This window comes from Amblyomma mixtum, chromosome 1 (genome assembly GCF_055824585.1).
Source record: "Amblyomma mixtum isolate Tamu chromosome 1, ASM5582458v1, whole genome shotgun sequence".
NCBI classification, from domain to species: Eukaryota; Metazoa; Arthropoda; class Arachnida; order Ixodida; family Ixodidae; genus Amblyomma; species Amblyomma mixtum.
The window spans coordinates 72,789,834-72,807,630 of record NC_143012.1 but is presented as its reverse complement, the minus strand read 5'-3'; the positions used below and the strand labels follow the sequence as shown (position 1 = coordinate 72,807,630).

The 17,797-nt window shown below is 45.5% G+C and overlaps 1 protein-coding gene across 2 annotated transcripts in view; it reads right to left on the bottom strand.

Moving 5' to 3' along the window:
• LOC149366775 (ATP-binding cassette sub-family G member 5) overlaps nt 1-17,797 on the bottom strand; it is an 87,504-nt gene that overhangs the window by 10,754 nt on the left and 58,953 nt on the right. For both annotated transcript variants that reach the window (XM_089552301.1, XM_089552309.1), the window contains exons 5-8: nt 16,892-17,083; nt 15,119-15,199; nt 7,827-8,052; nt 4,149-4,360 (exon numbers count right to left, since the gene is read on the bottom strand). In XM_089552301.1, coding sequence (XP_089408427.1) covers nt 4,149-4,360; nt 7,827-8,052; nt 15,119-15,199; nt 16,892-17,083 — 711 coding nt within the window. The remainder of the gene's footprint in view (nt 1-4,148; nt 4,361-7,826; nt 8,053-15,118; nt 15,200-16,891; nt 17,084-17,797) is intronic.

The following is a 17,797-nucleotide window of genomic DNA, read 5'->3' as shown; positions in this document are numbered from 1 at the left end:
GAAGGTCGACTGAAGGGACTACTCGTCTGAGATCAACATTCAAAAGGAAGGCACGAATAAAGAAAAAAGACGAATGGAAAGCTGTGAACAGAGGAAGGGAGCAGGAGCTGAGTGAACCAAAGGGAAAAAAATAAAAGAAAAATAAATAAGGAAAGAATGAGTGAGGCAGGAGAGCAAAGTGTCAAGAAAGAAATAAAGAAGAGAAAAGGAAAAACATACATGAAACAACAAAGGGAAGATGAGGGGAAGGAAGGATAGAAGGATGGAGGGGGAAAGGGAAAGGAAAAGAAGAAAGTAGAGAAATAGGGATGAAGGAAAGAGGGAGGGGTAGAAGGTGAAGAAGGGATGAAGGGAAGGGTAGAGACAGGAAAAATGAAGGAAAGAAACGAACGAACGAAAGAAAACAAGGAAAGAACGAGTGAATTAAGCAACGAAAGAGGAGTGAGGGCGACAGAAAGGAAGGAACGAATGAAGGGGGGGAGGTAGGTACAATTAAAGGCAGGAGAGAACGAAGGAATGAAGAAAGGAAGGTAGGGAGAAAGGGAAGGACAGGGAGGAACGAAGAAATTAAGAACGGAAGGAAAGTAGGCGGCAAGGGAAAGAGAGAGAGGGACGGAGGAAGGAACGAAAGGAGGGGTGGAGGTAGGGACAATGAAAGCAGGAAGAAACGAAGGAATGAAGAAAGGAAGGAAAGTAGAGTTATGGGAAGGCGAGAGAGGAACGAAGGAATGAAGAAAGGAAGGAAAGTAGGGAGCAAGGGAAAGAGGGAGGTTTGGAGGAAGGAAGGAAGGAAGGAAGGAAGGAAGGAAGGAAGGAAGGAAGGAAGGAAGGAAGGAAGGAAGGAAGGAAGGAAGGAAGGAAGGAAGGAAGGAAGGAGACAGACGTACCGAAAGAAAGGAAGTGGCACATCGAGAAAAACACCCACTCCGCTGAAGAAGGCACGAAGGGTCGTTAAATTGCCCGTGACAGGCGTTGGTGTAGAGGGGATCCGCCAGCACGTTTAACACAGGCGTGATGTGGAAGAGGAAGACTCGAGCCTTAATGGCGCTCGTTTGCCGCTCTCCCTGGGCATGCACAAACGTCCCGGCTTGTCCTCTGTTTACGGAGAGGCGGCGCCAGAACGTACACAGAAGAGGGTCGCCGCCGAAACACGAAACAGAGGCGTCGTTTTTGAGTGTGCCACTGTTCATAACGACACGCATGGCCGTTACAACGCGTGTCCAGCAGCGCACTCTCGCGGTAGCTGCGGTAATTTCAAACGACCCGCGCTTCCTATAAGGCGTACGCCGGCGCGTGTGAAGCCGTCCTGCTTGTTCTTCATTTCCGTCGGCGTCTTTTCTGCAAGAGTCGCCGACGAACAAGCACGGCGTTTGTTTGAGAAGGAGATCGGGACGCATCTGAAGACCCGCTAAAGTTTTTCTCCGTGTCGTTGCTTTTGTAAACTAATGCTTGAAACCTAAACATCGCCACGCAGAAATGTCGTCTGCGTCTGGTGCTGCATGTCGTCTGCAAGCGAAACATGGAAACGAAGCGTATCGTCTGCTTAGGACTTAACGAAACAAGCGAGTCGTCACGTTAGATTCTGGGAATTTCCGACTAGTTTTCGTGCTACGAAAACAAAAAAGCAATTATATATAACTACTGGCTTCCGTTATAGAACCAAGAATCTGCGTGAGAGGAGCCAAAACAGAGCAACACAAACAGGACTAAATTCTTTTAACAGGCTAACTAAGCGGCTTTTCTGGTACTGTTGTTCGTCTGCCAACATCATCTGTGCCTTAGGCTAAACTTCCAAATCTTGCCAAGACAGGAATCAAACTAACATAAAAAATATAGAATCATACATCTTCAAGTCCGAACTTATATATTCGGAGCCTTCTTCCACGCTGACGAATCTCGTTAAGAATCATGACACTTTTTTTATGTTCGGTATATGCATGCAAAAAAAAAACCTGAACAAATTTTATTCTTATTTGCAGATTCATTCTTCCTTTTGCTCCTGGCACTGTTTTTGTAATGACATCATCTCTGGAGACGCAAGATAAGACCGAGTTTGAAGACTTAGAAAGAGTACTCGAAACAACCGTAAACCATTTCTTTCAAGGTCTTTGCGAAGTTTCTGCGTGTGACAGCCAGAATTGAATAACGGACGCCCCTTCAAGATATCTGTTTCTTTTTTGTTCCCGAATTCTCATAACACTTGGTAACGCCTTTCCCTACTGTCTTTCCCTACCACGAAATATATTTGAATCCTGAGATATGAGGCTGTCAAAGCGGAATCCTTTTTCTGACCACGACATAGACGTCTTATTCGTGCTTGGAATAACCTAGTCAGGCCAGCAAGAAATGTGAACGGGAATAAATAAAACTTTACGTATCTACGACGGAATAATGAGGTAATTTTCTAACGTCTGATTCGTAGGATTGAAGTTTTCCCGGAACGCATGATTCGTTATAAAGCCTTCTATATGGGACGGACGTTTGAGGAGATATCTCAGAAGTCCTCGACTGGCAGTTTCGAACTTTCTTCAATCTGATTAAATATCGACGAAATAATGCGCTTTTGGGCGTCTCCTTTAGTTCTTCCTTCATGAGGTTCAATTTTAAAACGTGACTGGATGTAGATAGCACCGCAAGAAAGGAAAAAAAAACTGCAAACTTTCTTTTTGAACTACGTTGAGCGAAACCATTTTTGATTGTTTAGTTAAGCGATGAGTCTCTGAGGACAAATGAACATAAGTGATTGATTCGCGGCAAGTTGCGCAATGCGGTCTGGTTTGGGAAATGTACGCTCCTAGGATGTCACCCAAACAACAAACTTTAGCGCACATGACAATGGTGAAAACAGTTTTGCGCAGAAATGCTCTTGTCCACAACGCGCTCCACTTATCTCCGGAACCAACCATTCTTTACGTCCGCAATTCGCAGACCGCATGACGTGCTTGGTTTCGGTATGTGCTATTGTGGAGTCCCGTGAATAGAACAACAAGGAAACACAATGCCCTTGGTTAGGGTTCGACATGGTCATGCAAACCCACGAAGGAAATAAAACCTGTCAAACACTGACAGCACGATCTACCCCTTTGGCCATGCAAGCTGAAAGCTGATTTGATAACGACAGTATTTTTCGGTAGGTTTTCGCTTTTGGCAGGGCTCAGTAAGGTGGGCATTGAATGAAATCTGTTCTAAACTTTTTTTTTCCTATTTCTTGTTGCACCTTGAAGTTTACCTGTTGCCATCAAAATTGCTCAGCTGTAGTCGAGAGTGATTTCCGCCGCTAAACTCTACCCTAATTTTGTCTTCATTCTTTCGCTTATCAAGGACTGCTGCTTCTTGCCTGAACGGATCAAGGACGGGTTGCATTTTTGCCAGCAACTCGAAACCAAATCGAGGTTGTGTTGTTTTTTCGCGCTCTGAAGTAAAACGACTTCATTGGTTTTCTTCTTTGAGACCACTAGCTTGGGGACCTCCCCAACACTTTTTTTTTCTTAACGCCGGGACCATTACTAAAGCGCTTTCGCGGGAGAGTAGGTGGTTCGGCGAATAGGATGTCAGCACGCACGCTCAACATACTGTCCACATTCTTAGGTCTGCTTCGTGTGCATTACACAACGGTTGCACCGGGCGATCTGTTGTTGTTGTTGTGACTGAGAGAAGGATGAAAAGGAAATCGCACGGGCTTGCCTACTGGCTCGAGCTAAGCCACCACCGCTGCCACGTGGAGACAGAGGAGAGTTGAGAGATCAGAGGAAAGAGAGAAAGGAAAGAAAAGACGCGCGTCGCAGCAACAACTGCGTCCGCCGGAGCGGACGCTGCTCAAAAAATAGATAAGCGGCCGAAGCCGCGCTCGACGAAGCGAGTCCATTTATATTACTGGTATGCTACATGGGGCGCCATCTAGCGACGGCTTTTGTGACTAGACGATAGGAAAAACGCAGTAGTTCACAACACGATTGCCACGAAATAAAGAACACTGTCTGTCTCCACTCTCGCATAGCGGAAGCAGGGCAGTGTGTAGCCAGCGGTGGCACTTCTTTACAGCCCACAAAGGGGCGATTCAGGGATTTCCTGAAATTCGATCCATTTCTTAACAAAGGGCATTAACCAGACCATAGACACTGGCAAGACAGGAGCAGTGCACCACTCACAGGTGATGGCAGTGATGGCGGCCGATCCGCAGGTGGCCGCCATGAAGCAAGAGAGGAAGAGGCCGTTCCGGGTGAGGAAGCTCTGCTGGTAGCCCGACAGCGGGAAGTAGAAGAGCAGCAGCACGGCGAACAGCACCGGCATCAGCACCAGCCGGAGGGAGAGCTGGCCGAACGCCCGCCCGTTGCAGTTGAACGTCGAGGCCCAGAGGCGACTGCGTTTGGAGTGCACACTCAGTGGACTCTTGCGAGACACAAAAGGGCGCTCTGCTATGCAACTTCGAGCGGCACGCAACAGAAAGTAGAAGGAAGCACAGCTTGTCTGCTGGGTTGTAGTACATTTCTGGGGCGTTTGAACAGGCATATCGGCTTTGAGAAATCTTTGAGATTTCGTACTGGGGGACCGATCGAACGATCAAATAATTAATCCCTGTGTTGACCGCTCGATCAGTACGTTTGAGTGCGTTATTGATTGCAAGATATGAATGTTCAAGGATTGATAAAATGATTGACTTGGTTGAAAATTGCCAGTAGCTGATCCATTTATTTATCAAATTATACAGAGATTAATGTTCATATATTTATTTATATAATGTTATTTGTTCATTTTAATCAATCTGTCGTCTGATTGATTGAAGGTTTGACGGGTTAATTAATTAATTGGGTTAATTAATTAATTAATTAATCGATTGATTGATTGATTGATTGATTGATTGATTGATTGATTGATTGATTGATTGATTGATTGATTGATTGATTGATTGATTGATTGATTGATTGATTGATTGATTGATTGATTGATCGATCGATCGATCCTGATGTCCTAGGTTCCAGTCGCCGGACATCTTATTTTATCATAGCCCCAAAGAGAGGCAATACACTGCTGCACCGCTGATCTATTCTCTACGCGCCAACTGTTTTGACTCAGTAACTTTAGAGCCCGGGCGTCACACCACCAAATTCGTGGATGTGTCACAAGATGAGGGACTACTGCAAGGGTATAAGTAGGTCTCATATCCAAGGAAACAATCATTCTCACACAAGAACGGTTCTGTTGTTACATTTACACTCAAGTTTAAACTGTCCCTCGTGCGACATCATCCAGAGCAAAATTGTTTCAAAGAAAAGAAGACTGCTTTTCAGTCCTGCTTGTCGAGTAATCATTGGCTGAATGCGGGTAATCTGCCAGCTTTCTTGTTGTTGCTGCCTGTACGTGTTATGCATCTCCTGAGGAGATCACCGGAGCATTACGTCGTTTTCGTCATTCACTGCCGCCATCTTTCTCCCAGAACACCGCGCCGAGACTAGGGAAATTTTGGCAGATTTTTTGGTGCATACTATACCTTAAAGGAATTCACTGCTGGGAAAGTAGTGATTCCAAGCTTTCCTTTGGGTGCAATACCTTTCAGATCCACGACTTGTAAAAAAAAGAAAAAAAGTGTCAGCTCTGGAACCAAAACTCATTGAGGAACTTTCATATCTTGCGCAACAGACGCGTGCCTGGCACGAAACTTCCTGAAAAAAAAAAGCTGCTGCAAAACGCAACTTCCTTTCAGGAGAGCACCTAACGGAGAATTTCTGGAGGGAGCGGCAGCAGAAGTGGCTTTCTGCAAGGCGCTCGGCTCACCCATTCAATAAGCTGTTTCGGGAAGAAAAGAAGAAATTGAAAAATGGGGTATCGATTGCTTCCTTTCGTGCTGTTGGTCGGGAAGTTACGAAAAGGAACTTGTTGGCTTCTCGCTGGTGCATATTCCACGCTGTGAAACTCGGCATCGAAGTGTCGCTTGGAATTCTAATAAGACGGCTCGCTACATGGATCCCAGCCCAAGAGAGGTGTCTGGCTGGCCTAGCTCTGTAGCACTTGACCGTTTACTTTTGTTGAGCTCCTTCCCAGTTTGCATATTTAATTTCTTGAACTCCTTCAGTGTTCAGCACTTCACATACTGAGTTTTTCTGTACTGCAAAACGTTATTACACTTGTCGTATTCAGTGTTTCCTTTTTTCTTGATGTGTCTGCTTGGTAGGATTGGGCATAGTCATTATAAGACGGTAATTGGGTCGTACTTTTTTGTTGTTGAATAGTTTTTGTCGTCTTCTTCTTCTATCCGGCGACATTTTTTTTTTTCGATTTCAACATTCTGTACCTCTGTGGTGAAGTAATAATTTGAGCATCGATCTCGCAAGCGCTGAAACGGGTACAGGCTTTTTCCACTGGCCGGACGCTAGGGTACGTTAAGGTGAAATGTTAAGAAAGTTTTTTTACTCCACCTTCAGTACATGAAAATTACCTTGTGTCATGGCGCTTTTTTGGCAGCAGATGGCCTTGCGCTGCAAAAAGGGATCATCCTCCTCTAATTAACATTTCTTTATCCTACACCACAGGCACAATTTTCCTTTCTTTTAGAACTTTATTCGTTCATATATTCTTCTCTCAGCGCTGCTTGATTAGCACTATGTAGATCGCATTCGACGTCAAATTACGAAGAGCAGTGGAGTCTTATATAGTATATAAGAAGCGTGGAGGCTTCTTACTCGAGACGATAGCGAAATTGGCAAGTTTAATCAATCATTACGAACTAAGCAGTGTTAATCCTACTTCAGGGCAATGATTTTCTTTTAGCTCCTAAGTGCTGCCAAAGCAACCCCTAAGACTCCTTTGTCTTGTTTTCGTGACGTATATTCCTATTATGCTGTCTGCGGTGTATGCTACGATATTACTCCGAACATACTCGCTCGATTACCTTTTGCGCAACTGAAATGCTGCTCGGGTGAGCCTATAGTCCGTAAAATAGACAAGTGCGCTCTCAGGAATGCGCCGTGTTTGGTCACGTGATCAACGCGGCGTTGCCAGTGGTAGCACGAATGCAAGACTGCACCTGTCACGTTTGCGACAGAATACAAGCACAACGGTTGCCGAGGATCTGAGTTGGTGCTTTTACATGAGCCGCTAACTCAGCCTAAGTGGTTGCTTCCTCTCTCTTTTCTGGTTAGTCAAGTTCTCCGAGTTACCTGTTCGAAGGCAACTCTTGCGAGAGAGAGAGAGAGCCCTTTAGTGAAAAACAAAGATTTTAGCCGGCGTGAATATTCGCTCACGTGCTACTCTGCGTTAACACGTTTTGGCGGGCTAGTTGGTTAAGCATCTTGAATAAACAGCGCGAACGAAGACGAGCACAAAAGACAAGGAAACGGACGACACAGCGCTGTGTTGTCCGTTTCCTTGTCTTTTGTGCTCGTCTTCGTTTGCGCTGATTATTCAAGATGCTACTCTGCGCAAGGGAGGGAATAGGGGAGCAAAGATGGAAAAGGGCGGTAGAAAACAGCGAGGTCATTGAAAAGGACTGCAAGCTCCATGATGGCTTCTTTGGATGAGACCAAAGTCAAGTTTTGTGCGTGTACAGGGGGGTGACCAAGTGTTCGGGCAATTTAGAGCTCGTGTAAAACCCCAATAGCGTCTAAATAGGCAAATAAGAATTCCAGTGCACGTTGCTGCTATCTGTAGCCGCCTAAAGGACCTAATATAGACTCCACTGTGAGTGGCACTTGGGTGACGGACTGCATGTATTGTCCATAGTGCGCACGTTCGTTGGCGTACGCTGGGGTCGCTCAGAGAGACTCTTGCGACGCCTAGCACGTAGTAAGTGTGCGTGAGGATTCAGCGCAGCCACCTTGACATGCACTCACCCGTAGAGGGCCCAGAAGGTCTGCCAGCAGGATGGCTGTCCGTAGGCGGTGAGCGGTAGCTTGTACTGCGCCGCGTCGCTCACGTGGTTTCCACCCAGTTCGGACGGTGGCCCGGCCTTGCGGTAGCGAGCCCCGTCGTTGCGGAACTTCTCCACCAGGGTCTGGATCTGGCTGCTCGACTCGATGAAGCGCTCCCGAGAGCGCCGGTCCACCGTGGCCAGGCACACTGTGGCGAGGAGAACGCCGGGAGGCTTTAAGCGGATGGACAACTTATACCAAGAAGTTTTCTGCGATTGTGGTGCAAAATAAAGACATATTGTCTTGTACTGACAGAATCCAACGTGTAGTAGCGATTAAATCAGGACTGTGAATTTCAGTTTCGTGTTCGAAATAGTATAACACAAGCCGACGCCATATATACTGCCTAGAAACTTCGGTATTATGAGAGTTTCGCACCACGTGACCACGTCCGAGTAAATCATTACCTCAGTTTCTGGTTTGGTTTGGTTTATGGGGTTTTAACGTCCCATAGCGACTAAGGCTATGAGGGACGCCTCAGTGAAAGGTTCCGGAAATTTCGACCACCTGGGGTTCTTTAACGTGCTCTGACAGTGGGGCCGTGCGGGGGCCCACGAACCTGTGTGTCCCAAACTCCCCAAAGTTTTCACCACCACCACTTACATCACACAGTACCCGGGCCTTTAGAATTTCTCCTCAAAAGAAATTCAACCGCCGCGGCCGGGATCGAAACCACGTCTTTCGGGTCATCAGCCGAGCACCATAACCACTGAGCCACCACGGCGGAATTACCTCTGTTTCTAAGCAAGCACATAGCATTATTTGAACGCGATTGCGTTAAAGGCCCCATTGTCTAGAAAATCCGGTGTCCGCATTATCGCCATCGGCGTGGTAAGCGAAAAATCCCGATCATGACTTTGGCAGGTGATGCACTTAGTAGGCAGGGGCCACCTAGGTCACGTGACCTTGCAGCGCCATCACAACCCGCCCACCGGATAGTGAGAAAACTGCCCAACGTGGCAGGTGGCGTTTAAATTAATGGTTCTCCACTCGGGGGAGGCAACCTGGGCCCAAGAAATCCCATCACAGGGAGCACCTGCAATCGCATGGAAGTGGCACATCGCTTAACTGCTGCACCAATGCGCCAGGAGGGGTATGGGGACTACGAGGCATCTGTGAATGTACAGAATAACCTTATGCATATATGGGAATTCACCCAGTACGCTATCGCGTCCTACTCTTATGGCGGATCTTAAGTGTCTCTTCCATTTTTTTTCGTTCATATGGTTTTGTCATATCCTTTAGGGCTTACGCTGTATTCATTGCGTCTTTGGCATCACCGAGGAAGTGATTTGAATTGATGCTTATAAATGGCACTGAAGTATCTTGCATTTCTTGGTAAAACTGGACGCCACGCCTCTTCGAAACGATTGTCGACGAGAAGTACCGTCAATGCATTAATAACCGGGCTACCGTAACCACGAAAGGCACAGGTTGGTATCGAAGCTGTGAAGCTGTTGTCACCAGCATTTGGAGGCTCCTTTGATTGCTAATAAACCTCTTGATACCATGAAAGCCAGTAAGCGCAGCCTGATGGTTACTTATGGCAACGATGTTAATTAGCTCTGCCATAACATCTTTGCTTGTACGACGTAAGTATTCGCTTAAACTGTATTATTAGTGTTTGACGGCTTTGACCAGTTTGGATGTTTGTTAATCGCTTTTGGCCAATTGCATGTGCTATCGCAGTCATTCATCATAATTTTCAACATGGAGACAGTATAAACGAACGCATCGACAGATCGAAAAATTCGCGGAAATTTTTTCAGCAACATTTCTAACCAAGTGTTGCAAATCAGGCACCTTCCTTCTTGAGTTTTCCGTTACGACATAAAAATGTGGATACTTCGAATTTAGTTGCCGGTCTTCCCAACAGAATGACGCCCATTTTCAGAACGTGCCACATACAAGGGATTGAGGAACGACAGATGATTGGTGTAAGCATCTCTTTCAAACTTTGTTGTGACTGATTGCATGGAGCTCTACTTTTAATACAAAAGCTTTTGGGGGGGGGGGGGGGGGGGGGGGGGGGGGCTCTATCTGCATCGCCGTAGAACATCACCCCCCAAAACCATAATCTTCAATCACTGGCGCATAACGTTTTTTGAGCTGAGCGACTGCCAAAAGTGCTATGCGGGACGGGACGGGAGAAGCTCTTGAGAATTGCCACCAATAATAGCAGTGTGATCATATATGCGTCGGAGGCTGCGTTGTCACCCTCTGTCTCTACTTGTTTACTCTGTGCTAACTACACTCAACGTCTGTCGATTTGTAAAAGGCTAGCTATAAGACTTTACAGGAGTAATAATAAAAATCCATAACTTGGAGTCAAGTATTGCTCTTACAGACTTGCTCTTTGTCTTATGCTTTGTTCCTGAGATTCACACGAAGGACAGCCACTAAGCGTTGCCAAATATCGCTTCTTTTCCCTCTCTTGTCCGTTTCTGGCCGGTGTTAGTTGAAATTAAAATAAAGATTACAGCAGCTGGTCATAACTAAACTAAAGAAAAGTAATGGTTCAAAGTAGAAAGCTGTGTGCTCGTAGAGCTGCCACAATAAGCCTGGGGCAGTTCTGGAAGCAAAGGCTTCGAAACGATGACTTAATCCGTCAAAAATTGAAACCCCTTGCTTATAATATGAACAACCGAAAGAATGGCGCTTATCTTAGCACGAGCAAATTCTCGGGAATATGTCCAATATGGCTCGACAAAAATATTGACCACTAAAAAAATGTGCGGTACTCTTATGGGAATATTGAAGGCAATGGTTCATTGTTCCGATGAGTAGCAAAATCTTTCTTTAAAAGTTTTTCCAACGTTCCCATCGAGCAGTTAAGACTACCATAGAAAGCCACTGAGGAGCGCTTTTTGACGATTGCAAAAAAGTTAAAAAAAAAATGTAAGCCTGTCAACGCCAAATCTCTGGTTGTATTGCTTTTTATAGTGAAATCTCACGATACATGAAAAACTGCGTTCATAAACTCTTTCGAGTTCAAAAATTCTTTTGTCCAGAATTGCTGGGTATGCAAGTCCTTCCCAAACTGAATTGAGCGGGGCTTACGGAGCATGTTTCTCAAAGAAGAATGATTAGGTCCCTGAGGAAACAGGAAACTCTCGGCTCAAAAAAAAAAAAAAGAAAAGAAAGTCTGGTCTCCCTCATTTCTTCCGCTAGAATTGCGTTTTCTCTTGTTCCTTTACTTGCTTTACTTTTCCAGTACATCTAATGCGATCAATGCTGCTGAACAGCTTCAGTTACTAGAATGGAATTTCTCGTTAAAGGTGCACTGAAGAGGAATCTGAACTCGCCTTTTTGCCGCAGGAACTCGATCTACACGTTCCGAGAATTCTTAGAAACGTCGACTTATGGACCTGTGTGGCCGATTTCCCTAACTAAATCGAATTAACGTCCGGCTCCCGCCTTTATTTTTTGAATTCTCCCCGTATGGTGGGCGGAGTCGACCAACGCGTGGACGTGCCTTTCACCCAGTCCCGTGGAGGCTTTGCTTTCACTTTATTTTGTTTTTTAGGTTTCCGTGAACAAATAGTTTCATTCGCAGATAATATAGCAGCAAAACAAGCCCGCAGAAATATAAATACGCGCGGACTATTTGCTTCTACGGATTGCTACGTATTACTCCGCCGATGGCAGAGCGGCAAGCCACCACGGGACTGGGTGAAATGCACTCCACGCGTTGGTCGACTCCGCCCACCGTGCGGGGAGAATTAAAAAAAAATGCGGGAGCCGGACGTTAATCCGATTTAATTAGGGAAATCGGCCACACAGGGCCATAAGTCGAAGTTTCCAAGAATGCTGGGAACGTATAGATCGAGTTCCAGCGGCAAAAAGACGAGTTCAGATTCCTCTTCACTGCACCTTCAAGAGTTGAGTACAAAAGAAGCGAACCTGCAGGTAAAGCACTCATACTGGTTAACTTTTGCTTTTCTTTGTGCATTTCTGCGTTAGCAAGGATACTTCTGAAAGTCTCAGAAGACATGTACGCAATTTCCCTTTAAGAAATGAGTACAAAAGAAGCGAACGTATAAATAAACCATTCATGCTGGTTAGCTCCTGCTTTTATTTGTGCGATTGTAGGTTAGCAAGGATACTTCTGAAAATCTCAGGAGACATCTACCTCCACTAGCAATGGTAGGAGTTGCACTTTCGTTAGAAAGCGCGACACAGCACTAGCAAGTACCGACGTATTGAATATGAGGCTGTTTACACCAGAACCGTGACGTCACTACCACCACCACCAAGAGACAGGGACACAGACGACACGCTAGCGCCACCACGCTGGTGGTGATTTGTCTGTTCTATGCTCGTGTCTTTGGCTATTTTCTGCATTAAAACCTGGCTATTATTCATCAACTAGTTCGATCAGTCATATCTTCATGCATTTCAGTGTAGTACAAATGCAAATTCAGGCGTACTCATACCTCGTTACGCGTAGGCACATCTTTAGTGTTCGAAATTATTCCATTGTCCTTCACTCCTTCAAAGCTCATGGTACACAGTGTTAATTTTGTCCGTTTAAATCGATCAATGAACGAAACAAGCTTCCCAATTAATTCCACTCCTTCAAGGCCCATGGTACACAGTGTTCAGGGGGTGACATGTGATGTTCTTAATGGTAGCTTGGTGCGGTTTGTTTTGTTTTGTTTTCTCCCTTTTCTATGTCCATGTTTTTTGTTTACGCTTGTAAAATATACAATGCATGAAAAAATTTCCTAATTAATTCCACTTCTTCATGGCCCATGGTACACAGTGTTGCTTTTATACGCGTAATATTGATCAATGAATAAAACAAGTTTCCCAATTAATTCCATTCCTTTGAGGCTCATAGTACACAGTGTTAATTTTGTGCACAGAAAATCGATCACTGAATGAAACAAACTTCCAAACTAATGTCCTCCACTTTTGCGAACCTTGCCTTTTTCTAAACTGACCCGGCGTCTCCTACAAAATGGAGCAAAAAAAAAAGGCGCCTGCAAACAAATGCCACAAAAAACGCCCTGTCGAATCGCCAATACAAAGTTGCGTGCGGTACGCAAAAGTGCCGTCGGTGCCGCGCTACACTCTAGGGCGCTTACGGGAACACGGTAGTTTTCCCGACGACAGTTTCAACGATTTATCGCCCATTCGATGGCGTTTTCCTCGGCACCGTTCGGCACACTTCCGCCGTCCATTCCTTCACTTCTTTCTTTCCATTTCACTACGTTCGTTCGCTCTCTGGCGTTCCTGGAGCCACCTCTTACCAGCGTCGTTCTCAGCCTAACCCGAAACATTTTAAAAGAAAACCGAATCCCGCTTTCTATTCAGGCACCGCTGTGAAAAACGTTGCCGCGTAGCGCTAGCTGAGTGGTCCCCGGGTGATCTGTCTTTTTCCCTCTGGCGTTCGTTTCCCGAGTTGGCTTGCTTTCGTAAAGCATCGCGTTTGAAATCGCGTTGGAAACTAAAAGAGCAAGAGGAAGAAAAGGAGAAAGAACGGCGAAAGGACCCTAGCGGGAAAGGTTGAGACCTTTTGAGAGGTTTTGTGCAACCGGGCCGCGTATATTTTACGAATCAATGGCGGCATACCAAAAGCCGCCGAGCGTGGCACTTCAGAGGAACGCCATCTGAGCACTTATCCTCTTCCCCCTTTTCCCTTTGTCCCTACCTTCCCCCTGTAAAGTGAAAGAGAAGGAAGAACTTGTAGTCGGATTCGATTCCGTCACACTCCGGCCGAATGTGTGTTCTGCATAAGGCATTTCGTTGAAACTAGTGGCCGGTGCATACGATGATGGTGACTGGCGAATGATGATTGTAGTGAGGATGATGATTATTGTTGGTGATGATGATTATTGTGATGATGATGACGGCTGAGCCACGACAAACGGGACCCGCATCGTGAACTTTCGACCTTTGCACCTCGCCTTAATTAGGACGTAAAACTATCTCAAGTGCAAATAGCGCCTTACAAATCCTACAACAGCTAGCGAAAAGACTGAACTTTAAAGATACGCTAGTTATGGCGTACTGCGTGTCTTCTAATTTTTTGTAGACGCAAACAGAATGGAGTTTGTTTAGAAATTCCGCTCTATGACTTTGGAATCTTCTGTAGGAATCCTCTGCTGCCCATAAATACATCCTGAAATAATATCCCAGTTTTTCCAACTCCTGTACGTATAGTGCTTGGCAAGCGATAACGCTGCATCCAATTGGTTGCGTCAATTATGCTGGGCGCCTGCAAAAATGTTGCGAATCTATTTAATTTGAAAAATAAAAATAGACATTATTCCGAGACAAGCATGTCGACAGTTAGGTACACGGACAGAGTACAACATTCCAAAAACCAAAAATATACCCTCTTCACCAGCCATGTATCTGTCGTCCATATTATTTCTTGGCAACCGTTCAACACAAGAATAATCTACCGGAGAAGATAATGGGAAGTGAGCACTTTGAAAAACCAATAACATTTTTTTTTTAAAGACTTCCCATGCTTTCGCTGCTTTTCCCCTGGAAATATCATATTCAGGACCGGTCCTCTTACACTTCCTCTACTCTGATGTGCAAACCAGTGACGCTGTCAGGAAACTGTATTAGTGCGCTAAATTGATGGTGTAGTAGTCTATGTGAAGAAATGAAATTACGCCTACGTTCGTTATCTTCTTTGTTAGATCTTACTCTACGCTTGTAGTGGATGCTTTAAGACCGTAGGGTTTCATGAATCGACAGTTCAAAAAGAAGACACGGACCACATAGACAACGGAATATCTGACTTACGCATTGTACTCTGCTTTTCAATACCTTCGGCAGCACCGGGAGTACGCACTTTGGCGCAAAAATTGCTTAATCGGCAGCTGCTCGATAGAAAGTTATGCGCTGCTTCCTATGAGGTTTTATAACTCAGTGCTTCAGAAAATGCAAACTGTGACCGAGTGAAATCAGCGTGTGAGACTAGCAGAAAGCTGAATATGTTGATTTTCACCATTTCTTGGCTTTCCAAATGTCCTCTCTTTTATATGATATAGAAGTGAAGGCGAGGAAGCCCACCAGCCATAAATTCAATGTCGTCGCATCTGTAATATCGTCTCCTTCCTCGGCTTGCCGCAGAGTGGCCAACCATATTCTCTGTATTCGAAGCAGTAATCCCTGATAAGGAAATCACAGAGCAGCTGTCTAACTTTTTACTTCCTGGTGCGCCTCTTCACAGAATTTCTCGGCATACTCACGGTAGTACATGAGCGGATTCTCCAGTTCCGGGCAGGGAAAGCCAATGTTGCGGAAGTACTCGAGCATGGTCCGAGTGTAGCCTGCACAATCATAGAGAGAACAAGACAAATGTGAGCTAGGGCAGCACTGATGCCGTCGTGAAGAAATTAGTCTACTGGCCATTATGGTCCAAGTGTAAGCTTCAATGTTGGATACATCATCCAGGCAGAAAAATGCACAGAAACAGTAGCTGCATTACTGCACGCCGCAGGCTTTGCATTACGGCTGATGGCAGACCTGTCCGGAGCGCCTTCTTTTGTGATGAGACCACAGACACGGTGCATAGTCACCGGACCAGCTAAAAGATATGGTCGCCCAGCACAGTGCTGACACGTACTGCCGACCGGTGGAAGAATGACAAAACAATTCTTAAGCACCGAGCTGACCTGTTGTCGACTGACCTTGAAAGCTGTGCAGTGGTTTCTCATGGCGGCTATTGAGCTTTGGGGTATAGTTTCTTTCACCAACATGTCCCTTAGGTATTTTCTTTGTCTTATCGCTGCCCCCATCTTCCGTGACAACAAATTTGGGTAGCGTACGTGATGCTTATCTGTCTATGCTGTGAGTAAGCCAATGCTGTTGTGAGCGTTGTTTCTTCCTAAAGGGAACTGGGATGAACGGGGGACCTAAGCTCGAATGCTAGGAAGAGAGCGAATTTCCCGTTAGCGTAAATTAGATGCGAAATTGACTTGTCGCGAAGAAGTCTGGGCACCTTCATGGCCTACTCGTACAGTGTGAAACATTGATTGGCTGCTCCTGGGACGCTCTCTAAAAAAGCTACGATTAGCGATTGCCCTGTAGCGAAAAATAAAAGAGCAAGAAAGTGAAGCCCCGGATTCAGCCCCCCTTTTGAGCCAGTGGGGTTTGTTTTCTCCGTGAACTGAAAGAACGAACCATAAAACCATCCTTGATGGAGTGCTTGGTAGGTGATAGGTCTCTGCTTAATAATATTGTGTGTTTGCAACCCATATCAAAACTTTACTTTAGATAGTAAGTACCTGTTCAGAAAGTGTGTATTGACTTGCAAACAGAATATGGCGTGAGCTGACAATTTAATCTCCACGCAAAGTAACAAATGATTATCGACAGCGTCGTGTAATTATGGCCGCTCACATAAGTGTCCATTTTTAAGACTATCTCGTGCGGTAAAAATGTTTTGATCCATGCTAACATGCAGATCCATGGGTCATCTGCGGTGAGTGTCGATCGCTACCATAGCAGAATTTCGCCTGGCCACTCACTCCAGCTTCCCATCAATGTCAACATGCGAACATTTTTTTCTGTTCACCAGGAGAACCTGCAGGTACACCCTTTGTCGAAACGCTTGGATTCACGCGTGGGACACTTACTGGGGCATTTATAGCATCCCTGAAGTACTAAATACCTGTGAGGTGAGCAAAACCACCTCCATCACCTTTCAAGACTTTTTGTTGTTGAGGCGAAATAAGTGCTGCACTGCACAGCTCAGAGATACACCATGTAACTCCAAAGCATTTGACAGCGGGTGCAGTAAAAGTGTCATAAGCGTAACACGTGATGTGAACACAGCTGTGCATCGGTATTATGCCGCATGTTTTGAGGACATATAATTTGGACCTTGTGTGCTCTGCCCATGGTGCACGAACTTTTGTTGCCAATTCTACGATCTAAAAATGTTTTTGTGTGTCGCGATCCATCTGAAGTTTACACATATTCATTAGCTTGTCTTCTTTGGAAAAAGGTGGCACACTAACCTGTGTAGACCATCTCGCCGAGGCAGAGGTAGGCGACCCGGTCCAAGAAAGGGAAGATGTCCGAGCGGGGCTTGGACATTGTGAGCAGCACAAGACGGTTGTACTTTTTTGCATGGTTGGCCAGGATGGAGACGACGAAGTACGTGTTCAGAGGATCAAGATCGGCTGTCGGTTCATCCAGCACTATCAGCACTGTGATAACGTGGGAGGTACCAGTTAGGCACACCGAGGAAGATGAAAGGCAAAGTTAACAATCCAACCTTGCCTCTGCCTTGCTGTAGCAGCATTGTGCCACAAATGGTGCCTGTTGCACGTGGAGGACAAGTTAGAAGGGCTGCAGCACAGAATGGTGCATGTAACGATGAAAATCCCAAATTTTCGCACCACTAACTCAAGAAAAAATTGACACAATGCAAGACGATATATGATGGAATGCAGAATCACGCCTGCTGTACAGAAGATAAAAGGTAGATAGGTTCAAATAGAAAATGATCAAAATAAACGGTGGCACTTTTTCAGGCTGCAGCTACACGACTTTGTTAGCATGCCGCTCCAGAACAAGCGATGTGGCTCAAAACTTCTACGGTGGAGTAGGCTTTGGTATCTAATGCACTAGAGGTACGGACACCTTCGTATCATTTGTCGTCAGAGTTCTCATCATACTTTCCCCTTCATGTGATGACGGGGCTGGAAGACCACGCAATTTAACACCAAGAAGTTTTTTAACCTTTTGCTTTCATAACATTGTAGTGCAACAATATGGGCATCCACTCCCTTAGCAAACTGGGGAAATGGAAAGGGCCGCATTCAACTGACACTTGTCACTGAGGTAGTTGCTGCAGTTCTTGAAATGAAGTCCGTCCTATACATGACACACACGAGAAAGCAACGCAAGGCAAGAATCAT